This window comes from Phaseolus vulgaris, chromosome 10 (genome assembly GCF_051622355.1).
Source record: "Phaseolus vulgaris cultivar YP4 chromosome 10, ASM5162235v1, whole genome shotgun sequence".
Lineage (NCBI taxonomy): Eukaryota > Viridiplantae > Streptophyta > Magnoliopsida > Fabales > Fabaceae > Phaseolus > Phaseolus vulgaris.
This window is the reverse complement of record NC_143507.1, coordinates 39,326,296-39,351,310: the sequence shown is the minus strand read 5'-3', so window position 1 is coordinate 39,351,310 and position 25,015 is coordinate 39,326,296. Positions and strand designations below refer to the sequence as shown.

Below are 25,015 nucleotides of genomic sequence, written 5' to 3'. Positions count from 1 at the left end.
TAACTAACTTTTGTGGATAATAATTTATAATATTAAAATATAACAAATTTGATAATTATTTATTTTAAATTGAAATTTTGAATTTTAAAAAAATAGAGAAATTTTAGAAAAATGTAATTTTTTTACAATTTTACACTTTAGATAAAAAAAATTTAAAAATAATTCTTTCAATAAAAACCACCTGCACAATAAAAAAAAAATGACATACAATAAAATTAAAATAATTATTTATTTTTATAATTAATTTTAATAAAAAAGTATAGTTTAATAACATATTTTTATTTTAATAGTTATTATAATAATAGTAATTTTTTTTTTCAAAACAAAAGTATACAATATTTAAATTATTCATCTTTTAATAAAAAATAATTTATTTATTTATTTTTAAAATAATTAAATAAGTTTTCCATTTAATATGATAATTTATTTTTTAAAGAAAAAATATACTTTATTATTGTTATAATGTAATAAATAAATTACTTAACAAATCTTTTACTTCTTATGAACTGTAATTAAGCTCAAATGAACTTATGAACATTAATTTTTGATTTCATCTTACAAAATTGTAAGATTATATATTTTAAATTAGTTTTTTATTTTTAACATGTAATTTATTGTTATAAGATTATAAAATTATCAATTTTTAAATTAATTTTTTCTTTTTAACATGTGTGAATAGAAATATATAATAAAATTTGTAATGATATTGGTAAATTTATGTTATATACTAATTTAATAAAAATTATAATTATTATAAATTTATGATATAATAATAATAATATCACTATTTTTTCTAATGTAAAATAGTGTTATTTTGTTACTTAATCAAGATTTAGGTAAAGATTAAGAATGAGAGGTGTAATTTTATTTTAAAATAGATTAAATGATAGGATTATCATTTCTTCAATGTCACGTTTTTTTTTTATTTAGTTACATGGTCTATTAATTATTAACACGAAATTCAATAAAACTATTCAGAAATCTTAAAAAAATAAAGACATATATGTTTGTAATACTTGAAATCGGTCGAGTCGAGAAAAATACAAACTTTAAGAATTAATATTAGTTAATATCAATTCAGATTCAAAAGATAACAGGACAATTAACTAAGGCTTATTATAAACTACACAAACCACGAATTTCTCTGTGCAAATTAATGATTTATATAAAATTTAAGAAATATTTGTAAAAATAAAAAAAATAAATGATTGATTTAGTTTGATCAAATTGCAATCTTTACATAAAAAATTAACAATTTAAAAACAATTCTAAAAAAAAGTATAAATTGTTAATCTAAGTCCTAAATTTACTATTTTTAAAGTTTTTCTACTAAATACATGTGAAATATAACTTTATAAAAAGACAAATACGAAAGATGTGTCCTAATTTTAAAACTTCTTATGGGTTGAACTTGTGGTCATGCAATCACAGCAATTAAAGTTGTTTATGCAATTATATGTAATGATTTCATAATTTTTATATTGACATTATATTTAAATTAGGTCAAATTATCATATAAGTAACTACTTATCACACAATTCATATAATTAGTCTTAACCTCAATCCAATCTTAATTAATTTATTATTACATAAACAACTTAACATTTCAAGGACTTTAACAATGTATCATATTATAATACTTGTACCGTTTCGTCCCCAGGCGTTGACCAAAGTCAAAGTCAAAGTCAACGTATGTTATGACCCATCAAGGGAGCCCAAGGGAAGAAAGTCAACAGGTTGACCGCTGAAAGCGACGCCAAGGTGAGGCGTCGCCAGGTGTAGGCGCCGCCAAGAAGAGGTGTCGCCAAGGTGAGGCGTCGCCAGGTGTAGGCGTCGCCAGGTTAAGGCATCGACGGTGCCACCCCCGATACCCATGGGTAGGAAAGACTGTGGAGGGGGCGACACCGCAAGAGGCCTCAGTACCTCAGAACAGTAATAAAGAGAAGAGAAAGGTGGCTTCAAGGCCACAGTTCTAGTACCAGTAAGGGGTAACCTGACTCGTGAAGTACCCACGCCACCGCTGGGAGACCCTGGGACAAATACGACCCATGAAAGGGTCACGCCCAGGGGAGAACCACGTGCATGGTACGAGAGAAAAGTAGATACACTCCCAGGGCAAGTGACTAGAGGTTGGGGCGCATGAGTTGACACCCAGAAAGTCACCCCCTTGCGCCAGATGCACTTCGAGAAAGGAGGACTTGCACGATGGATTATCCCTAAGTTGGGTTACGACGCTGTAAGGCCCTCCATGAAGAGTAACGATCAAGTCAGAAGAATACGTGGCAGTAAGCATTGAAACATCAAGGTATATCAGTTTCCCTGAAAGTTCCCTAAACCCTAAACCCTAAATTCATAATAAGAGAAGTTAATCGAGGGAAGCCAAAGTCACTTAAGGTGAGGTTGAGGAAGTTTTAATCCTCTTGGTCATACATGTTTTCGAAGTTGATCTTGAGCATTAGGTCATTTTTCTTCCCTTTTTTTTTATAGTAAACAATTTTTTGGGCAACTGAAAGTTTTAGTCCACTTTGTCATACATGTTTTCGAAGTTGATCTTGAACATTAGGTCATTTTCTTCCTTTTTTTTTTTGGTAGTGAACAATCTATTAGACAACTAAAAGTTCTAATTTACATGATCGTACATATTTTCAAAATTGCTCTAGAACATTAGATCTTTTTTCTTCCATTTTTTTATAGTGAACAATCGAATAATTATTTGAAGACAATCTCTTCAACATGAAACTTCATTGGAAAGGGCATATAGAGAGGCCAATTGTGAGTGTAGATGAGTCATAAACACATTGGATGACTTTGAAAAGGATATTGCATAAACTAATTGACTTAAATTCTTTGAGAGAAGTAAGAAAGCCTACCTTAAAAAGGGACATAATGATTATCTTTGTCATGTTTGATTCGATGTTACCTGAGACAAAGGATCGAGTAACTATTTTGTGGATGTAAAACTTGATCATTTCTCAATAGTTTTATGAAAAAAAAAACTTAAAAATTGTTAGATTTAAGGGCCTTATAGTAGGATGAATAACAAATATATCTCTTTTAGTTCTCGGAGTGTGACTATTTACGTAAAAGAAGTAATTACTTAGTGAACTATGTTCATTCTTAAACTAACATATTTTTCACTTTAATTCAAACTTACTGATGCTTCTATAATATATTTAGACAAATTGTTTTATAAAATTTCTAAAATAGAAAAAAATAAAATAAACTTCCTAAGATACTACTTCACAAACAATATATACAAATTCCCAACTGTAATATAAATCTATGTCAAACACAATATTTCTGCCTCAAGAGTAATGTTTATTGGCATTCCTTTTCTTCTTAAACGTTCGTACGCTTTGATCAATTTACATCTTGAACGGTATTGCCCTTTAAAATCTTGATTAGAAATCATCCAAATATATTACGTTGCACCATGCTGAATTTCTCTCATTGATGGGAATTGAGATCAGAAGCAATAACACCAAACACAAAGTAGTTTACAACATTACCATACTAATGGCAAGTTTGTGTCACAGAAGAGAACAATTTTAGAATGTATGAGCTACATTTCAGAAATAACATTTTTGAATTGTAGTTAAATAGTTTATATACTCATGGTGCAAGTAAAATGTCCTTGGAAAAGAGCCGTTATTAGTTGTTATAGTCCATGATGTTACAAAGGACACGATTTTTCTGTCATCTCTTTTCTATTTTATTTTGAGTGATTTTAGGAGCAATGCTATAGGTTTGTACTTGATACAATCTTCCATTCTTCTCTCATCTCCTTTCTCTTCCCTTTCAAGAGTAGTGTTCATATTTGTGTTTGTTATGTGTTCTTCTGCTGAATTTGGTTATAGTACATGTTATTTTATAGCAAAATTTGCTCACTGGGAATGTTTCCTATATCTGCAACTTGCTTTTTAGTCCCCTTCTTATGTGAAAATTCCAAAAATAAGCTAATTTCCAAATCATATGTGGAAAAATGGATACCACACAGTCTCTGAAAAGTGACATGTGTGGTGGAAAATCACCTTATTTCTGCTAGTATATCTGGTTTAATGTGAATTGTAGATAGAGTCTGGTAACATTATCACATTATAGATTGCTATATTACAATGACATGTTGAAACTTCTAAATTTAGATCCTAAGTTGATAAAGAATTGGATTCCACACACCCTCACTTCAAATTCTTATCCTTTGTGATATTTAATACAGTTAGAATTGGATTCCTGTCCAGCAACAAGAAGAATATTCTCATGCTACTACATTACTCATTGCTTAATTTTACAAAGGCATGCTTCTGCATGCCCTCATCATACAGATATTCTCATGTTCAGATTTTGTGTTTATATCTCTTTTCCTTTCTCTTATTGGAAGAAATACACGAATGTAAAATAGAGCTTGTCACATTAAATTTAAGAAATGTTTTAGTTTTCTAAATGTAAATGCATATAATCGAAATCAGAAATTCAACAAGAATGCAGAAAAAAAAAACCTCTGCTATTTCGGTTTATTTTAGATATACTTACTTCAAAAACAATTTTTAAAACTTAATGACAAATTAATTGCTGAACAGTGCAGAATTATTTTATTGAGTAATTTCTTTAACCTAAAAATGAAAAAAAAAAAACGCTTACTTTCACTCTGTTTATGTTAAATGATATTCACATTCCTGAGAAAGTTTTAAAATAGTCATTTATCTCTTATGTTTGTTTACTAAATGACATTTACATTTCTTCTTATTTTTCAATAGTCATTCATATTTTTTATAGTTTTAATAATGACACATATCTACCTTCTATTTATATGAATATTTTTTTAAAATTAAAGTTTTGAAAATTTAGAAGAATAATTTGATTAATTAAGACTAAAAATTTCAAATTTCATCATCAATTTAAATATAGTAAGAATGTCATTGGCTCAAACGATTTCGACGTAGTCAACTTGATATTATTTGTTTGAATGATGTTGGTGGAGTTTTTTTAACATATGATTTGTTTGAATGATGTTAGTGGAGTTTTTTTTTTCACATAAGGATAATGGTAGTTAAGATTCAACTCTTATCAACCTCGTACATAAATTTTTTGGTAATGTCAACCAAAATATTTTTAACTAAGTTTTTCGACCAACCTTAATAACACAAGTTAGTATTAATGTCAGTATTATTTCTATTAATCAAAGTTTTCTTCAACATTAATAAAACTATTTTTTGGCCGATATAAGTCTTTTTTTTAAGTAAACACATAGAAATTATTTTCCTATTAACATTCTTGAATTATTTATCTACCCATGTCAATTGACATTTATTAAAGTTTTATTGACTTTGAATATTTTTCAATACATATTAAGCAAATTTTTATAGTACAAGTGTGCAGAGATTAATTATTGTCATTATCGGTGTAAACATTATATTTTAATCAAAGTCACTAGTATTATTTTATGGAGATTTTCTAATTTGTTATTTTTATATTTAGTAATAATTCAACTTCTTTACCCAAACAAAAAAAAAATGAAATTTAATAAGTATAAATTATCTTGTCTAAATAAAATATTTTTTAATTAAAAATAATTTAAATTCAATGTATTTTAATTTGCTAAAAATTGTAAAATATTGTTCTTGTACAACTCCTTGATAAAAGGCATTGAGTGCAAATAGCTAAAACCCGAGTCATACTATGTTTAAGGTATGATTTCAATTCGGATAACTTAGAAACTGATTTTTTTTTTTGCAAACAGGAATGGAAGGCAAGTTCTCTTCTCCTAGATATCTTCTCAATCACACGCAACACTAGTCACCTAGTGCACATGCCTGTATATTTAATTCGAGATCTAAAAAGAGGTCAGGGCTACCAATTGGAATAGAAATGTTCACAACTAGAAATGGGGGTCAGTGCCTGATGGTGAGCTCAGCTCTAAGGTGGAGAACACCATTGATGAAGTAAAGACTATCCTCAGCCATAAACGAGGTCCATGGAATAGCAAATAAGTTTCTATAACCAACGGCCTTTCCCCCTGTGAACATGTAGTTGCCTTTGTACTTGCTAACGAATTCTTCTGTTGGCCTAGACCTTGCAGCAAACTCATAGTCAACAGCAAAGCTCACTGAGCCCTTCTCCTGCATTCCCAAGAACAGCCCAAAGCAATGGAAAGAGCTTTGTTGATCCATGTTGCAATGGGCTGATAGGAAAAAACCTTGTCCACCCAAATGGAATGCTTGAGAATAAACCCGGCCAGATGGGAACAGATTTGCGCATTCCTCACGCTTCAAATCCAAGTACACCACACACTGCTGCCGGGGAAGTTCAAATTCAACCACTTTCACTGGGCGATACTTATATGCCCTCTCCACAAATCGACGGTTTGAAGAAGCAGAGTCTTCTGCTGCCAGTGCCCGCTGGCGGTGTGGAGCCTCAGCCTTGAAGAATAGGCCCTCCAGTACAAGCTTGGATGCAACATCATGGTCAAAGTCAGAACAGGTTAATACCTTCTTAAGCTTTCGGCAGGTCATGTAAGGGAAGCGAATTAAACGAGCAAGATGGGCACCCAAGACTTCTCGCCTTTCTTCCAGTTTAGGATACTGCTGTCGAGACCACCTTAACACAAAATCATATACAGCATCTTCTGATGCAACCTGGAGATCATCGCTAGACAGTATTGCCTCTACTCCAGCAAGGGGCAAGCCCATAACCTCTTCCTGGAACCTGATCATGTACAAGATTTATTAGCATTCATAAATTAAGACGAAAACAATGAAAAATAGCAACAAAAAAACAGGTGTTTTACAAAAGAATGAACTCATTTAAGAATAAATAATTCCACAGCAGGAGAAGTATTTTCCAAAAGACATTTTGCCATGGAATTCTATAATAGAAAAGCCTCTAAATTATGTATAACCTATTAATAACTTGTTTGGACACTTTTCTCTGAAATGGGAAATATCAAGTCCAATTTAAAAATGCAGAATATACAACTGAGAGCTTCAGGAGAGCCATGCATAACAGGTTATTCAAAATCAGGACCTAAATAAACCATAAGTTGATTAACCAAAAGTAGACCAGATGTATTATCTAAAAGGTACCAATTATTAGATGCAATTGCAGACACATTGGAGTCACTTTCAAAAACATACTTTTTCTTCCCCGCCTCTTTCTAGTTTCCAACAACAAATAAAAAAAATTAAAACAAAATACAGTAAAGCAGCTACAACTGCTATCAATTTTACTACCAGCAGCTAACAAGAGAGGCAAAATGAAGAGGAAGTACTAAACGCCACTTGATACAAGTAAAACACCAGAGCTAGACAAGGGTTTGATTGTAATCATTGAGTATCAGATAATGTGATGAGAGAAAAATAAAAATAAAAATAAAAAGCTGAAACGCTTACTTGGTTATATCCTTGTATCGACCAGCCAGATACTGCTTTGCAGCATCAGTCAATGGTTGGACTGCATCAGCCATTAAAACACTAGAAGGAAGCTCCAGATAAAGCAAAGCAGAGTCAGGTGTCATAGGCATGTTCCGCAATAACCGGCTACAGAATCTCATGCACGAAGCAACTTCAAATTTGTCAGCAGCCATCAACACATCCAGCAAAGCAGGTGCTGTAGTAGTGGTCAAGGTATTACTGTACATAAAGTTGAGAAGCTCCATGAGAGCAGCTTCTTCTGCAACATACAAAGAAGTAAGTCATTTCTAAGGTAACTATTTGAGGTAAAAGAAGCAAATTTGTAAAAAGAATCTAAAAAGTACATTCCTATACCTGAGGCATTAATTCTGAGGGAGACATGTCTCTGCTCAGACTCCCTCATCCCATTTGAGAAAAGCTGCATAAAGTAAATAAATACTACTAAGCAAATACATTTTTGGTAAAACAATTCAAAATGTACCCGGTAAAGAAGAAAGATCTTCATCTACCTTATAGAAGAAGGGACTTTTAGCAGCCAATATAGGAGAACTTATGTGCAGTGTTTTAACTCTAACAACGGCACCTGCAGTGCGGTCCATGCTCCAGTCTGAATCATGACTATTTGTAGCTTCATCACCTGCATTAACCACACCAGACTCATGAGTATTCATAGAGCAGAAATGATAACTTCATACTAAAACAGAAAGGAACCAAAAGATATCTATATCCGTTCCTTGTTTAAAAGCAAGGGGAAGGTCATATTTTCTGATAACAAATAAACTTCTCTAAAAATCACACTCGTGTTTAAATAATATTATCCATTTACAGTTAAATTAGAGCATTTTTCATTGCAAAAATGTAGTCTTAAAAAGACTACATAATTGGGAAACTAGGGGCATGTTTCATTCCCTTCTCATATAAAAACAATTTTCCTATTCAGCAGTTCATTTCTCATCCAATTTTTTTGAAAATGATTTCCAAAATAATTACTTTAAAAAACCAATAAACAAAAACAGCAAGGTTATATTTTCTCATCTTCTTCTGATTTGATCTTGTTTGAGCTCTACCTCAATTCCACACTCCACTCTCGCCTTACACTACCCTCCATCAACTGTCCGGACAACATTATTTAATTACGTTTTGAAAACAAGGAACAGTCATTTAAAATACTAATCAAGCAACACTACATGTACAAGACTCAATTCAAATACCAGAATGAGGTTCTTCAACCATTGCAACGGCTTCCTCATCTTGGTTTTCACGCTCATCTACATCAGGTTGATTCCCGTTCAAAACTTGCTCGTCTGGCATCGCAGCAGGATCCGTGCCTGAACCCAAAAGAGAATAAATATCTATATTAGCCATACAATGAGAAAACACACGCTTCTACGCAATCAATATCTAGCATTCCCTTTCAAGAAAAAAAAGAACTATCAAGTTTATACAAAATAACACACTCAATCTGTATTTCCAATTTCAACACTTCAATGGCCCTTTTTTTCTAATTTTGTAAAAAACACGTTGTAAGTTCAAATCAGAACCATTTCCACTTCTACCAGTGAATAATTCTAGAAACCCTAGAAATTACTTTTCCCATAAAAACGACAGAAACAGAGGGAGTGGGAGAGAGAGGACCTGTATCCTTTCTGATATCCTCACGGCGACGCTTGCGGTGGCGCGCCCAATCGGCAATGGTGGCGCAGCCGTCCGAATCCGGTCCGGCGTCGGCAGGGTCAGCCATGATCTCGATCCGAAGAACCCTGTCGGAGAAATTGCTGTCATTGAAGGCGAAGGCGAAATCGGCGTCGGAAGTGGAACCAGCGTGAGACCAGTCGGATTCCATGGCCACAACCGGGTCAAATAGATCCGAAATCGAATCTTTCATGCGTCTATGGAAGAATCGAAGTTATGATAAGGTCGAAAAATGGATAATAGGTTATGGTTTTGAAGGGTTTAGAGAGAGATGAGTGTGTTTGACAGAGAAAGAACTCAGAATAATAAGAAGAAGAAGGAGCAAAAACCATGACCCCCATATACTGCATACATTTCTGAACTTCATCACTAAGGTAAAATTGTTTTCTTTTTCTTTTCTCTCTCAAAATTTATTCTAATTAAACCAAAGTGTCTTTTTACTTTTTATCAGGCTGTCAAAAAAAAATTGAATTAACTGAAAATAATAATTAAACTGAATTAGATTTTAAAAACTAAATATTTCATAAATAAATAGAATAAAACTAAATTTCTTGTATTTTTTTAATTTATCGATTTTTTAAAGTTATTAATACTGATTTTCTAAAATCAACTGTAAATTTTATATAGATTTAATTTAGTTTTAAGTTTTTTATAAATTTGATTATTTCTAACAAATTTTTATATATATTTAGTATTTAAAAAAATTATATTTTTAATTAAATATTTTTTGTTCAATTTTTTTTCATAACGTTTATCTTACTCTTCTTCAAGAAATATGATTTTTTCATAGTTTTACATATCTAAAACAAAATTAATTTTTATTATTTTAATTAAAAATATGATTTTCAGTAAAAGAAATAAAAGTTAATTATTTTCTTTACAATAGTTATAATATAATTTTATATTAATCACATTTATTAACATGTGGTCATTAAGTAAGATATTGAAACAGTCATCTAATGAATAAATTAAAGTTAATAAATATAAAATTTTGAGTATTCAGTATAAAAAATTAATAAAAACTTAATTAAAGTTACTTAAATTTATAAGTAAGTTCGAAGTTAATTAAATTTTTTATTAATTAAAATTTATTTCAAATAATTCTAATATCTATAACAATATAAAAAGAGATATTTAATATACACATCTAGTTTTTTAAGACATATTTTAATATACACATCTGTTTTTAATTTTATCCTTTATAATATTAAAATATAAAGATATCTGATTTAAATTAATTAAGATAATTATGATTAATATTTATTAATTAAATTATACCCAAAAAAGAGAATATGAAACTAATTTCAGTATAACAGTTAAATTATAAGCACAAAATAAAGAGTAAAAATATTTTTTTCATAAAAAAATTTATTAAATAAAAATATAAACTTATTTCACATTTAATTTAAAATATTCTAAAATATTAATAGAATGAATTTATTTATTTGGAAGAAAATCCTTTGTTTAAGTCACCATGCTATCGACTTTCAGCTAATTCTTTTAGCTTTCTTCCAATTAAATTGTAAAGTTTCATGACTAAGTTGACTGATTTCTTAATGTTTTGAAATTAAACTTATTACAGCAAATTTTTGGAATCGTATTATTAACAATTATCAACGCAAAGAACTAAATTTGATTTATTATAACGTCATGGATTAAATTAACAAGGAAAGTATATTTCAGGACTATCAAAATTGTATTATTACATTAGGTCAAAACCTAATTAATATACTCTTCAAAATTATGTTTTAACATTAAATAAAGGTTTTATCACTATGTGTAAATAAGGTTGTATTTTTCAATGAAGGACAAATTTACATATGTACATAATGTATGTAACATTAAATCTATTACATCTAGATATCAAATTCAGTTTCTTTTTATTTGAAAAAATGTTAGACAGAGATAATATTACCATCATCACTTAATATGGGTTTTTTAAAGTGTTGTTTATAGGTATTCTTTGAATAATCCTTAATATGTGGATCGATGTATAATTTATATGTATGAGTGCATCTTCGTAAGTGAGTTGCAATCTTACAAAACCAATTTGTAAAATGAGGATTGCACCTCACTTATATATTATAATTCAACCTTATTATTAGTTGATGTGAGATCTCCAACATACCCCTCATGTCGAGGAATGAACATCTCAAGTGTGAGATTTGATATTAGTGGGTGGTTTAACAAGAGCCTGATAACAATACCATAATAGCCCCCAAAGAATTTGACTATGATAGACTTCGAATCTCTTCAGGATACAATGAGTATTCAAATTTCTCTAGGTTATACCTTTTTAACGTCACCCTAAGATTAAGAACTCTCAAGAAAACAAAAAAAAATGTTTTATTAACACCCTCTGTCACTAACACAGACTTGACACCGCTTGTGTGACATTAATTGACGCTGCAGACGTGACATTTGGTGAGGATGTGACACTGGCTCTATATTATAATATATGATCTGTAGCACACGCAAAACTGGTTACCCGTGTGTCTGTAAGTGGTTACTTATGTGACGCACGCAAAATTGGTTACCCGTGTGTGTAAGTGGTTACTTATGTGATGTTTATGGTCACCCACTCTTCATGAAAAAAAGTTCAATTTTTTTTAATAAGAACCATATATTACATCGGTCAGATGACTTAATCAGTGTAATAACCCTACCATAACTACCCAGCCATAGGTTCCTCCACATATACTGGGACACGCAAAATTGGTTACCCGTGTGTCTATAAGTGATTACCTATGTGACGTTTATGGTCACCCATTTTTCATGAAAAAAGAAATCATTTTTTAAATAAAAACCATATATTACATCAGTTAGATGACTTAACCGATGTAAAAATCATATATTACATCGGTTAGATGGCTTAACCGATGTAGGTTTCTCCACATATACTGGCACCACACAAAACTGGTTACCCATGTGTTTGTAAGTGGTTACCTATGTGACGTTTATGGTCACTCACTCTTCCTGAAGAAAAAAATCAATTTTTTTTAATAAAAAACATATATTACATCAGTTAGATGGTTTAACCGATGTAAAAATCATATATTACATCGGTTAGATGGCTTAACCGATGTAGGTTTCTCCACATATACTGCCACACGCAAAACTGGTTACCCATGTGTCTGTAAGTGGTTACCTATGTGACGTTTATGATCCACCCACTCTTTATGAAAAAAAATCAATTTTTTTTAATATGGATCATATATTACATCGGTTGGATGACTTAACCGATGTAATATGAGCCATTCTGAGTAAAAAATATATATTACACCGGTTGTTTCTAAGAACCGATGTAATATATTATTTTTTACCCTACTGCTCATTCGCGCACAATCTCACTATGTCACGTCATTGTCACATCTACAGCGTCAAATGTGTGTCATGTGTCGAGGGTGTCAACATATTGGAAAAAAAAAACACTCTCAAAGGGACCACAGAGAAAGCTCACAAGAGTATAACTTCACAATGTGAAGAATTACAATGGTTTAACACTTAACTCAAAGACTAGATGCTCTATCAACTTGATTAGACATTCATAGTGGCTCTTGTATTTTCAGCAAAATCCCTTGAATTGCGTTACTTTTCTTTCTTTTGTTCTTTACCTTCAATCTCTTTATATAGTTTTTAAAAATTATCATTTGATACTTGAATTGATTAAGTTTGGATTTTGCAATATCTTTATCTTTTGGTGATAGACGCTCGAAACAAAAAAAAGTTTGGATTTGTAATCTTTTAATTTGTTTTTGCTTCAAATGTATTTATGAAACTAATTCAGTTATTTGCAATATAGGTTAATAAAAACAAATTAAAACATAATTAAAAAATCTTTTCATTTTAGATAACACATGATACCGAAATAAATTACTTGAGATTTTTAAATTGTTTATATTTAAAAATATTTAGAAATATATTAAAAAGATATTTGCAAGATTTAATTTGAAATTAGGAAAATATAGATTTTAGAGATATACAAAAACAGGTGTAAAGACCTAGATGATTTGTCAAGCTCCTATGACCATTAGACAATTTGATGACTAGAAAATCTTTTGTGAAGTTTATTATCTTATGTTTTGAAGATAACAAAACTAACTATAATTTTTTCTTGTATCTTGAATGATCTAAACAATGTTTCTCTAAGTATAGTACTTAGTAGATCCTTTGAGAGTCTATAACATGTGTTCGTGATAGATGCTATGATAAAACTTGTTAATAATTCAGATTGAATATTTTACTTGTGTTTATAATGATTTAATAGTGTTTTGAACAACTACAGTATGTAGTAGACCAACTGAGCTTTTACAAATTTTGTTCATGTTAGATGGTTTACAATGTTATTTATGCTAGACGATCTAATAAATGTGTTAAACGAATAACAAGTTTTTTTTTATCATAATGGTTAAACGAAATCTTTTGAATACATATATCTTTTAGAAACACATTCAATCAAAGATATATTATATCCAAAAATGAAAATAATTAAATTTACGTGGTTTATAAAATACTCAATTCACCCTATTTTTTTAATATCTTCAAAATCCATCTTTTCTTAATAAGAATTGTTCAAAAATAAATCTTGAAAATATTATTTTAATATATTGTGAATATCTCTATAATATTTTCTTAAAGGAAATGATTTAAATAAATGAAAATCATAAGTACTTTGTTTTTGCATCATGTGTTATTTAGAATAAAGTTATTTTCTGATTATGTTATGATTTATTTTTACTAATTCATATTGTAAATACATTCAAATTAGTTTCTTAAACAGTTTCAAAACAAAAACAAATTGAAAATATTACAAATCCAATCTTTTTGGTTTAAGCGTCTAGCACAAAAAAAGATGAAGATATTAGGATACTGCAAAATCCAAAATGAACATATTCAAGTATTAGATGAAATTTTTTGAAAACTATATAAAGAGGTTGAAGGTGAAGAATGAAACAAGAGCAACTCAAGTAATTCAAGTTATTCAAGTCATCTTGCTGAAATTAAAAGTTACAGTGAGCGTCTAATTTAGCTATTAAAGCGTCAAGACTATTGGGTTGGGTGTTTGAACCATTATAATTATTCACATTGTGATGTCTATAGTGTCGCTCTATAATGAACACGAACACACAATTATGTCGGTGTTATCCCACCGAAGAGCAAATTTCTTTCTAACGAGCAAAACTCTTCTCTAGTGTCATTGTTGCCGAAATACCTATTTTAACTCGTATATCATATCTCATATCTAAAGTATATTAGTTCAGAATTACCTTTTCTAAAAAATTTGGGAAAATTTTCTCTAGTGTCTTTTCCTACATTTTGAACTAAGAGAAAGCCTCCCTCATAAATAAGAAATCATATATGTTATAATAAATAGAATCAGAAGTTTCATATATCACTATAGTGACGGTTGTCTCATCCATATAATATATTATCAATATATGTTAAAATGATTGATATTCGTCCAGATTTCGAAAGCACTACTCAATTTTTCTTCTTTTTTTATGAGTTGTGGGATCGAAGTTTATCAAAAAAACAACTACAATTGCATATAATTGCATACAATATCGTACCCAATGTTAAAATGGTTGATCTTTATTATTTTTTCCTTCATAGCAATTAAGATGCATGGTTTTTTCTTTAACTTGTGTTTTATGGAAAAATTGACTTTTAACAACCTAAATGTTAGATGTGATTGAATTTTTTTATAAAAGAATCTTAAAAGTAGAAAAATGCTTTAAATATTACATTTATAACATTTAATTTAAATCATATACCAAGATGAATCAATAAATTCAATTTCTTTTTTTATGCCTATTGTTCTTGCCGGTTGACTAGATTGTCTTCGTGCGTAGCAATGACTCCTTTGTCTTCGTTCCAATCTTACCCTTCATCGTCGTGAATACCTGAAACAGAGAGACAAATGGGTGCCCTCGCGACCGTTTGTACTCCGACGCTCAAGTCAGTAAGGGCAGAACACACCGTTGCACCTCCGTAACAGAACACCAAGAACACCACAAACATCGTGTTCAGGAAGTGCGTAACTGAATCGTAACTGAATTCTCTCTCTTGTTCTCAGATCACTTGTGTGTAAAGTGTGAAAAAACGTACCTTAGTCTGCTAACAACGAGAGCTTATATACCTTTCCGGTGCTTCTGTGACGTGTCTTCTTCTGACTTAAGCGTAACTCTGTGTGGGTGGCCTTATGACACTGTAACCCAACTTAGGGAAATCCCAGTGTGTAAGTCTCCCTTATTGAAGTGCATCCTCCGCGGGGGGTGACTACGTGGGTGCCAACTCATGCGCCCAAGCTTCTAGTCACTCACCTTGAGAGTGTTTATGCCCTCCTCACATGCCATGCATGCAGATTACCCCCTCGGACGTGACCCCCTCATGGGTCGTCTCTATCCCAGTGGTTCCCTGACGGTGGCGCGTTCTATCGCGTCCCCACGCCTCATGCATAGATACTCCGTGAGTTGGGTCTCTCCCTGCTAGTACTGGGGGTGTGGCTTGGAAACCACCTTTCTCGCCTATTATCACTCTTCGAGGTACCAAGGCCCGAGGCCTCCACGCCCTACCGTGCCGTCCCCTCCACGGTCACTCCTACCCATGGGTATCGGGGGGTGGCACCACCCAGCTACGAGCACTTCTTGGTCCGAGCCCAGTCAACGCCCGAGGTTGGTCAACGCCCGAGGCCTGGTCGACCCCCTTTTTTACCTCATTGCGCCCCTAATGGGTCCTACCAAGTGTTGACTTCGATCAACGCCCGAGGACGGGTTGGTACACCTATATAATCCAAGGCATACTAAGATTAAAATCATTCGTATTACAAGTTATACACTTTCAATAATCTCAAACTACTATTAGAAATGTGTTAGGGTGTTCAATTAATGGATCAATATTAAGTTTGCTTTGATATGAAATTGAAAGGAGATGATTGTAAATCATGATTGAAAGCTCAAATATACCAATGCGAGCACTCAAATATCATTATGCACTATCTAGGATGTTCATGAGCTTTGAAACATGATTATTTTGATCTTTTCTATTTTGTGGTGAAAGTAACCACCACTTACAATATTCAGACTTGAATGAGGATTTATTCAATAAATATTTGTACTTACGATTTGTAACACATTTCTACTCAAACCATATCTCCTAAGTAAGATCTAACACAATACTTAATGATTATCCAAACACCCTATTTTTAATTTTGCAGGAATTTATATTTATATTTATAGTATAATCATTAAAATATTTATACAATGTTGTATATTATAAATTATTTCTAAATTACCAATAAATATATTTTTTTTGTTAAAATATCTTAAAATTTTAAATATTTTAAGTTAGGTAAGTCATGTTTAAAAAAATACACTCAACAATCTCATGCATGCACTTAGGTAGGTCATGGGATTTAAAAATATATACTTATAATATGCATTAGTGTTGTGTTTTTATTGGAGACATAACACTCATGTTGTATATAATTTACACTAATGTTGTATATTATAAATTATTTATAAATTATCAATAAATATATTTTTATTTATTAAAATATCTTAATTATTTTAAAAAAATACCCTCAACCATCTCATGCACTTAGATAGATCATGGGGCTTAAAAGGATATACACTCAATTTAAGAATAAAGAAGAATAACTTATATTAATAAAGAGAAATTTAGAAAATAAAATCTTAAAAATTCTAACGGTTCAAATACTAGTTTTTTAACCTGCGTACAATTATTTATTTATTAAGTTTTTATCATAGGTCCTTTATAATTTTAATGGTGAAAGATTGGTGGATTAAGTTCAACCAGATTTTATTCCTCCTCTCTCCTCCTACACACCATTAAATTATATTTATATTGATTGTTAAAATATTAAAAAATAACTTCTTAGTTAAATGTTTGTAAAGAAAAATAGTCCACTCATAATATTAATTTTATAAAACTTATATAATTTTTTTTCTAATTTAAAAAATAACTACATACATAAAATAAATTTATATATTATTTATTTAAATTTATGCTAATAATTATTTAGATATTTTCAAAATATTATATAGTTTTTAATATAGAGAGTATTTATATAGATAAAATATAATTTAGTTAAAATTATATTTTTTATAATTCCCATAATTTGTAAAAATATAAATTAAAAAATAATTTCATTTAAAAATAATTTATAATATACTATTTAATTATTTAATTTGTTATCTTATGTGCATCAAATACTAAATATGATTATAACATAGCAAATTTTTATATTATCACATATTTATTTTATTCTATCATATTTTATCCATATTAACCTTAAAAGTTAAATAATCTTACCATCTATATAGAAATAAAGCAATAAACACCACGGTGTCCACATCCACACTAAATCTCTATGCTTACCTTTTTCTGTTAAATATTTTTTTTTATCGAATTTGAAGAGGATTATTAAAATATTATGACACAAAAACATATAAGATTATCATAAAATTAGAAGCACAGGCTAACAATGAATTTCTGGTATAAGAATTTCCAAATTTTGAATTTACTTATTGTTCAAAGATAATTAGCCTCCTCCATTGACCTCTTCATTCAATTTTTTTTAAAACCATTTTTCTCTTCTCTGACCAGGGTTGAATATTCATTACCTAATTAACTAGTGGAAGAATGTTTTAACAATAGGCAGAGAAAGTTAGTAAAATAGTATTATAATTGAGTAAACTTGTAAGAAAATTATGTATAATAAAATCAATTATTTAAAGAAAACTACCTTAAAAACGTGAAGAATAATTATAAAATTATGGCATAATTAAATGTTTTTCTTTTTATTAACATTTTCTTAATCTCCAACTTTTGCGCATATTTGCAGAATATATGAAAAACGTTTATGCTTTTAACATTTGATGACATATATACACGGTGCATAGTTTTAATTTCTAAAAATAATAATTAATAATTGATATAATATAATAATGATTTAATTATCATATATTAACCTGTAACACTTTTTTTTAGGTAGGAAATAATATGTGAAGATAGTACATTAATGTATAATAGAAAAAAAGTAAAGAATTCAAGAGGAGATAATTATTAAATAAATATATTACAATGCTTTAAATTTTCTTATCCACAAACTGTTAAAATTTAAATAATATTAACCTTTTTATAATTTAAATCATTTTTAAATGCACGTATTTAAAAACATATTTTTTTAGATAATGACAACTTTTTATTGTCACCATTAGTAATTTTTTAAAAGTTGATTTTTATATTTTGGTCATTCTTCAATGCGACGATATTTGTCAGGTTTTCAAGATGTATAAAGTCTTCCTTTATTTTATCTTGAAAAGCTTATCACTTTAACTCATGGTTTTATGAAAAACATTAAATCTTCATTATTAATAAATAATAAATAAATACAAAAGATATTTTACAAAACATAAAAGTAATTTTCAATATATAGTATATGACGAGTTTAAAGACTTTAGTTCAAATTAAATACGTACATGAAGAGTCTATAATCCAGGCTAAGGATGTTAAATTAATTTAGATAAAAAATACAAAATTAAATTGATTTTAAATGATCGAATTGAGCAATTTATTAATAACATTGAGACAAAATTAAATATAATAAACATTAAACTTTCTTACCAATAAAAAATTTCTTACTAAATTAACCGACTTTCTTATTAAATATAAAGACAATTAAACTAATTTAATGTTTCTAATATAATTCAAGCAACTTTCTCAATAAATGTAAATTACTTAACATAATCTCATATTTAGCAACAAAGAAATATAAGAAATTTGACAACAAAATCCAAGAACTAAAATATTTATAAAAATTAAGTAAATAAAAAATTAAGAGAGTGAAAAAAAAAAAGCGTAGTCTACTTTGGCGAAGAAGTTCATAAGTATAAATCTTGGGATCATGGTTCTGATGTTATTATTCTGCGTTTCTCTCACCCCTTTACTTTTTTTCCTAATAAATCCTTCAAAAGGAAAACCGTTTTCTCCTGTTCTCTTCTTTCAACCTTATCTTAGGTTCGGTTCTGCGTTAACGCATGAAGGATTCGAATTCGGATCTGTTTGACCCGGTCGTGGCCATGGAGTCCGAGTGGTCCCGCGGCGGTTCTACTTCCGACGCCGATTTCGCCTTCGCTTTCAACGACAGTAACTTCTCCGACAGGGTTCTCCGGATCGAGATCATGCCTGACCCGGTTGATGCCCGACCCGATACTGATGGCTGCACCACCATTGCCGACTGGGCGCGCCACCGCAAGCGCCGCCGCGAGGATGTAAAAAAGGATAACGGTAATCTCTCCCTCTCTCTGTCACTCCCTCTATGTATCTGTTTCTGTTGTTTGTTTGAAAAAAAAAATTCTAGGGTTTCTATAATTCTTCACTGGTAGAAGTAGAAATGGTCCTGCTATTGCACTTACAACATGTTGTTTTATACAAAATTAGAAAAAGAGGACCATTGTAGGGTTAAAATTGGAAATACGATTTGGCTGTGTTTTTTTGTATGAATTTGAAAGTCTTTTTTGCCTAAAAAGAGTGTGTTAGATGGATATTATTTGAGTAGAAGCGTGTGTTTTCAAATTGTATGCTTAATATATATATCTATGCTCTTTTGTATTCAGGTGTGGATATTGCTTCGGTGCCAGACGAGCAAATATTGAACGGGAATCAGCCTGATTTGGATGAGTGTGAAAACCAAGATGAGGATGCTGTTGCAATGGTTGAAGAACCCAATTCTGGTATTTGAATTGAATGTCTTAAAAATATTACGCTTGGAGAGTGTTTTTGATTAATATGTTCAAATTCTACTTGAAGTGTTCAGGCAGTAGAGGGGGTGATGTAAGGCATAGCGTAGAGTGTGGAATTGAGGGAGAGCTTAAACAAGATGAAAACAGAAGAAACACAAATCTCCTAGTTGTTTTGGCGTACTTGTTTTGGGAATAGTTTTTAAAACTCAAATGATTCTGGATGAGAAATTGATTGCTGAGTGGTCTAAAATTGTTTTAGCGAACAGTTTTTAAATCCAAAAAATGAGAAGAGAATCAAATATGTCCCAGTTGTATAGGTTTTTGAGAACTTACATTTTTCCAATGAAATGCTCCAGTTTAATTGAATAATATGATTGAAACATGAGTGCGATTTACTTAATAAAGAGAAAATTTCCAGAAAGTATGACATTCTCCCTTTGTGTGAGGAAACAGACATGGATATCTTTTGGTTCCTTTTTTTTAAGTATGAAGTTATAAATTCTGTTCTATGAAGGCTTGAGTTTTGTGGGATTAATGTAGGTGATGAAGCTACCAACAGTATTGATTCAGACTGGAGCATGGACTGCTCTGCAGGTGCAGTTGTAAGAGTTAAAACGCTGCACATAAGTTCTCCTATTCTGGCTGCAAAAAGTCCTTTCTTCTATAAGGTAGATGAATATCGTTGTCTTTATTATAGGATGCATTTTGAATATTTTTTCCAAAATTAAGTTTTCTTAGCAGTTTATTTACTTTATGCAGCTTTTCTCAAATGGGATGAGAGAATCTGAGCAGAGACATGTCACCCTCCGAATTAATGCTTCTGGTATAAACATAAGAATATGATTTTTAGATTCTTTGCACAATTGTTTTTCTTTTCCCTCAAATGTTTGTTTACAACTACCATACTTCTTTTCATGTTGCAGAAGAAGCTGCTCTCATGGAGCTGCTGAATTTTATGTACAGTAACACCTTGAATACTACTACTACAGCACCTGCTTTACTGGATGTGTTGATGGCTGCTGATAAATTTGAAGTTGCTTCATGCATGAGATGCTGTAGCCGGTTATTGCGGAATATGCCTATGACACCTGACTCTGCATTGCTTTATTTGGAGCTTCCTTCTAGTGTCTTAATGGCTGATGCAGTCCAACCATTGACTGATGCTGCAAAGCAGTATCTGGCTGGTCGGTACAAGGATATAACCAAGTAAGTGTTTGCCTTTTGAATTTTAATTCCAGTTATATTATCTGACACTCAAGCATTACAAACTAATACATATATTGGATGGAGTTTCTTTGCCTTGATCTGTCTTTTTTCTTGTATTGAATGGCCTATAATACTCCTCATCATCCAGCCTCTCTTGTTTGTGATGGTACTAAAATATCTTATTTGTCAGTTGTGGCGGCTACATTTTGTGCTTTGTTTGAATTTTTTCAATTGCTCATATTGTTGGAGACTGGGAAGAGTTGGAAACAAAATTCATATTCATAGAAGAGACTCCTATATGTGTGTTCATTGCATCTAATAATTGGTACTCTTGTGTATAATACTTTTGGTGGATGGCTACTACTTTTAGTGAATCAACTTCTAGTGTGTTTGATCCTGCATTTGAATGCCTGTTATGAGTGTCTCTCTCAAAGCTATCTGTATTCTGCATTTTTTACAATGGCATTTTGAACATTTTATTAATAGGTTATAAATATTTTAGATAGGGTTTCTCTATTATGGAATTCCATGACAAATTCCATTCTTTAGAAAACACCTGTTTCTTTGGTTGCCATTTTTCACCGTTTAGGTCTTCGTATCATATTTTTTTCTGAATCTTGTTTACGTCCAGGTTCCAGGAAGAGGTTTTGGCCTTGCCCCTAGCTGGAATAGAGGCAATACTGTCTAGTGATGATCTCCAGGTTGCCTCAGAAGATGCTGTATATGATTTTGTGCTGAAGTGGTCGCGACTGCAGTACCCTAAACTGGAAGAAAGGCGAGAAGTCTTGGGTTCCCGTCTAGCTCGTTTAATTCGCTTCCCTTACATGACCTGTCGAAAGCTTAAGAAGGTCTTGACCTGTTCTGACTTCGACCATGATGTTGCTTCTAAACTTGTACTGGAGGGCCTATTTTTCAAGGCTGAGGCTCCGCACCGTCAGCGGGCACTGGCTGCGGAAGACTCCGCATCTTCAAATCATCGTTTTGTGGAGAGGGCATACAAATATCGCCCTGTGAAGGTGGTAGAATTTGAACTTCCCCGGCAGCAGTGTGTGGTGTACTTGGATCTGAAGCGGGAGGAGTGCGCCAATCTATTCCCATCGGGCCGAGTTTATTCTCAGGCATTCCATTTGGGTGGTCAAGGTTTTTTCTTATCAGCACATTGCAACATGGATCAACAAAGCTCTTTCCATTGCTTTGGGCTGTTTTTGGGAATGCAGGAGAAGGGCTCAGTGAGCTTTGCTGTTGACTATGAGTTTGCTGCAAGGTCTAGGCCAACAGAGGAATTTGTTAGCAAGTACAAAGGCAACTATGTGTTCACAGGGGGAAAGGCTGTTGGGTACAGAAACTTGTTTGCTATACCATGGACATCCTTCATGGCTGAGGATAGTCTTTACTTTATCAACGGTGTCCTCCACCTTAGAGCTGAGCTCACCATCAGACACTGACATCGTTTCTAGTTGTAAACTTCTATTCCAGTTCGTAGCACTCACCTTTCTTTATTTAGGTTTTAAATTCTCATTTCCTGCTAGCATGTAATCTTTTCAAAGCTAAATAGGAAATGAGGTCAAGTTGTTTGGATCAAGTAAATACAAGAAAAAGTAAGTAAAAGTTTAAATACAGTTTAAAAGATTATAAAATAACATATATATATATAATAATGAATTTACTTATGTTACTATAAATTAATTTTAACTAAATAATAGATAATAATTTTATAATTAGTTAATAATTTTTATTATTATTTAATTTTATTAATATTATTTATTATTTATAATTATTTTATTATAGTCATCATTACATAAATTTATAATATTTTTTATTATTTTAATAATAATAATTATTTATATTATATAATTAATTATATTTATCATTAAAATATAAATGTTAATGAATTAATAATATAAAAATATAATATATATTTAGTATAATAACTGTAAAATATATAAAAAAATATATTCATAATGAATTACATAATTCATTACGGAAATTCATGATTTATAAATCCTTTTATAGTTGTGAAGAAAGAAGCTGGAATTTTAATTCCTTGTTTTCTGTTTTTAATTATCTTTTGATTTTTGTGCTTTCTTGATGTTGTTTCGTTTGTGTAAATTCGTCTTTTGGAAGCAAACTGGGCCTAACTTAACTTCTTTCTATTCGTTTGTGTAGATTCGTCTTTTGGAAGCAAACTGAGCCTAATCTAACTTCTTTCCATTTCTGTGATTCGCACATGCTTAGAAGGCTTTATTTAATATCACATCTAAATTTAAATTCATCAAACAAATAGAGTGCTAATTTTTCATTTATTTTTCTGCTTTGATAATTTTATTTCTAAGAAATTTAATTCTGTTTTCATGGATGAATTTTAATTAATTTTTTGGTTTTGCCTTCAGATTTCCATGGACTATTTATATCAAGATAGTTTTTATTTAATCAAGATGTATTTAATATTTTTCAGCATGATTTCTTTAAGAAATAAAAAATATATAAAATGAAAATAATTTTTTAATAATAACAATTTAGAATATATTGTCCATTTCTTAAGTTACTATTCTCAAATCCCAAATTACTATTAAAAAATCATTTTTTCAAAAGCCGCTTCAATTTATTTTAGAAAACTAAAATTCTTGTTTCTCTTTCAAAATATTTTTCAAGAAATAAAAAAATATAAAATGAAAATCATATTTTAGTTAGGAATTTTAAATAAAGTGTAGAAAATAGTAAGTATTTTGAGATTACAAAATATTATTGCAACAACACAAATATAAGTAATTAAACTATTTACAATTGTATATTAGTATCTAAAGCTATTTGTTACATGTTTTCTGTTAGGTATATGAGGAATGATATGTAGAAATGAAAAGCTGGGAAGTAAACTTTGGAATTGATAATACATTAATTTATAATATAAATAGTTACTAACTAAAATTTTGGCACTTAAAAATTAAAAATATTAATTTAAATTTTATTTTATAAAATTTTATTAATAAGAGAAATTATTTTAAATTTCAATGATTTTTTAATTTTGTATCTAATTTAGTTAATACAATAATTAATTATTTTTTTTTAAAATTTAATTTTCATTTAATGATTTTTTAATAATATTATGCCTATAATATATGATGTAGATTTTACGACTTTAATATTTTTTTTATAATAATTTAAGATGTAAATCCACTTTTACCTTTTCTTTAAGCGACCGTGATATTTTATATAAGATATACTTTGTTTTTTTATTTGTTTTTTTTTTCTTTAAGAATTTAATTGTTATTTAAAGATAAGTATATTTAACAATTAATTCTTGTTTAAATTGATATATATATATTATTATATTTTTATTATATTTTTTTATTTTTTAATACAATGTTGTTTAATGATTTTTTTAATTTTAGTTTTTAAAATTGAAATTATTTTTAAATGAGTTTATAATTATTTTTATATTTATTTATTTTTGTACAAAATTAGTTGATATTTAAGAATTTTTTATTTATATTTTCTGAAAAACAGTTTGAAGTAAATAATTTTTATTTTTTCTAATTTTTTATAAAAGTAGTTATTGTTTAAGGATTTTGTTTATTTTATATTTTAGAAAAAAAAATTAAAGTTTGAATTTTTTTAGTAGAGGTAATGAGTCAAAGAGAAAGAAAGAAATAAATATAATATATATGAAATCGTGAGAATGTTTTTCCTTATATATTTTTAGTCTAAGTGAAGGTTTTCTTTATATATTTTATCGTGTTGTAAGAATGAAATATCATCTTACTAGATTAATAAAGAATGTTATTGTTTGTACAACTTTTTCAAAATGATATTAAAGATATATTTTTGAAATTATTAGAAAATAAAGAGAAAAAAAAGAGCAAATTGTCAAGATTGTTTTTAAGAGGTGGATATGAAAAGAAAAATAAAAAAAAACATCATTATCATTTGACAAAAAGGAAAAAAGGA

The 25,015-nt window shown here is 29.9% G+C and overlaps 2 protein-coding genes across 2 annotated transcripts; one reads left to right on the top strand and one right to left on the bottom strand.

The window, feature by feature from the left end:
* Nucleotides 1-5,768: 5,768 nt before the first annotated feature.
* Nucleotides 5,769-9,494, bottom strand: LOC137812568 (BTB/POZ domain-containing protein POB1). Its single transcript, XM_068614649.1, has 6 exons — nucleotides 9,042-9,494; nucleotides 8,618-8,734; nucleotides 7,916-8,043; nucleotides 7,761-7,824; nucleotides 7,386-7,665; nucleotides 5,769-6,702 (listed from the first exon to the last, which is right to left on the bottom strand). Exons 1-6 carry the CDS (start codon nucleotides 9,289-9,291, stop codon nucleotides 5,889-5,891), a joined length of 1,653 nt encoding a protein of 550 aa, XP_068470750.1. The 5' UTR covers nucleotides 9,292-9,494; the 3' UTR covers nucleotides 5,769-5,888.
* A 9,479-nt stretch (nucleotides 9,495-18,973) lies between these two features.
* Nucleotides 18,974-22,668, top strand: LOC137812560 (BTB/POZ domain-containing protein POB1). The gene is made up of 6 exons (XM_068614636.2): nucleotides 18,974-19,409; nucleotides 19,739-19,855; nucleotides 20,405-20,532; nucleotides 20,624-20,687; nucleotides 20,788-21,070; nucleotides 21,702-22,668. The coding sequence occupies exons 1-6, from the start codon at nucleotides 19,160-19,162 to the stop codon at nucleotides 22,513-22,515; spliced, it is 1,656 nt and encodes a 551-aa protein (XP_068470737.1). The 5' UTR covers nucleotides 18,974-19,159; the 3' UTR covers nucleotides 22,516-22,668.
* Nucleotides 22,669-25,015: the final 2,347 nt, after the last annotated feature.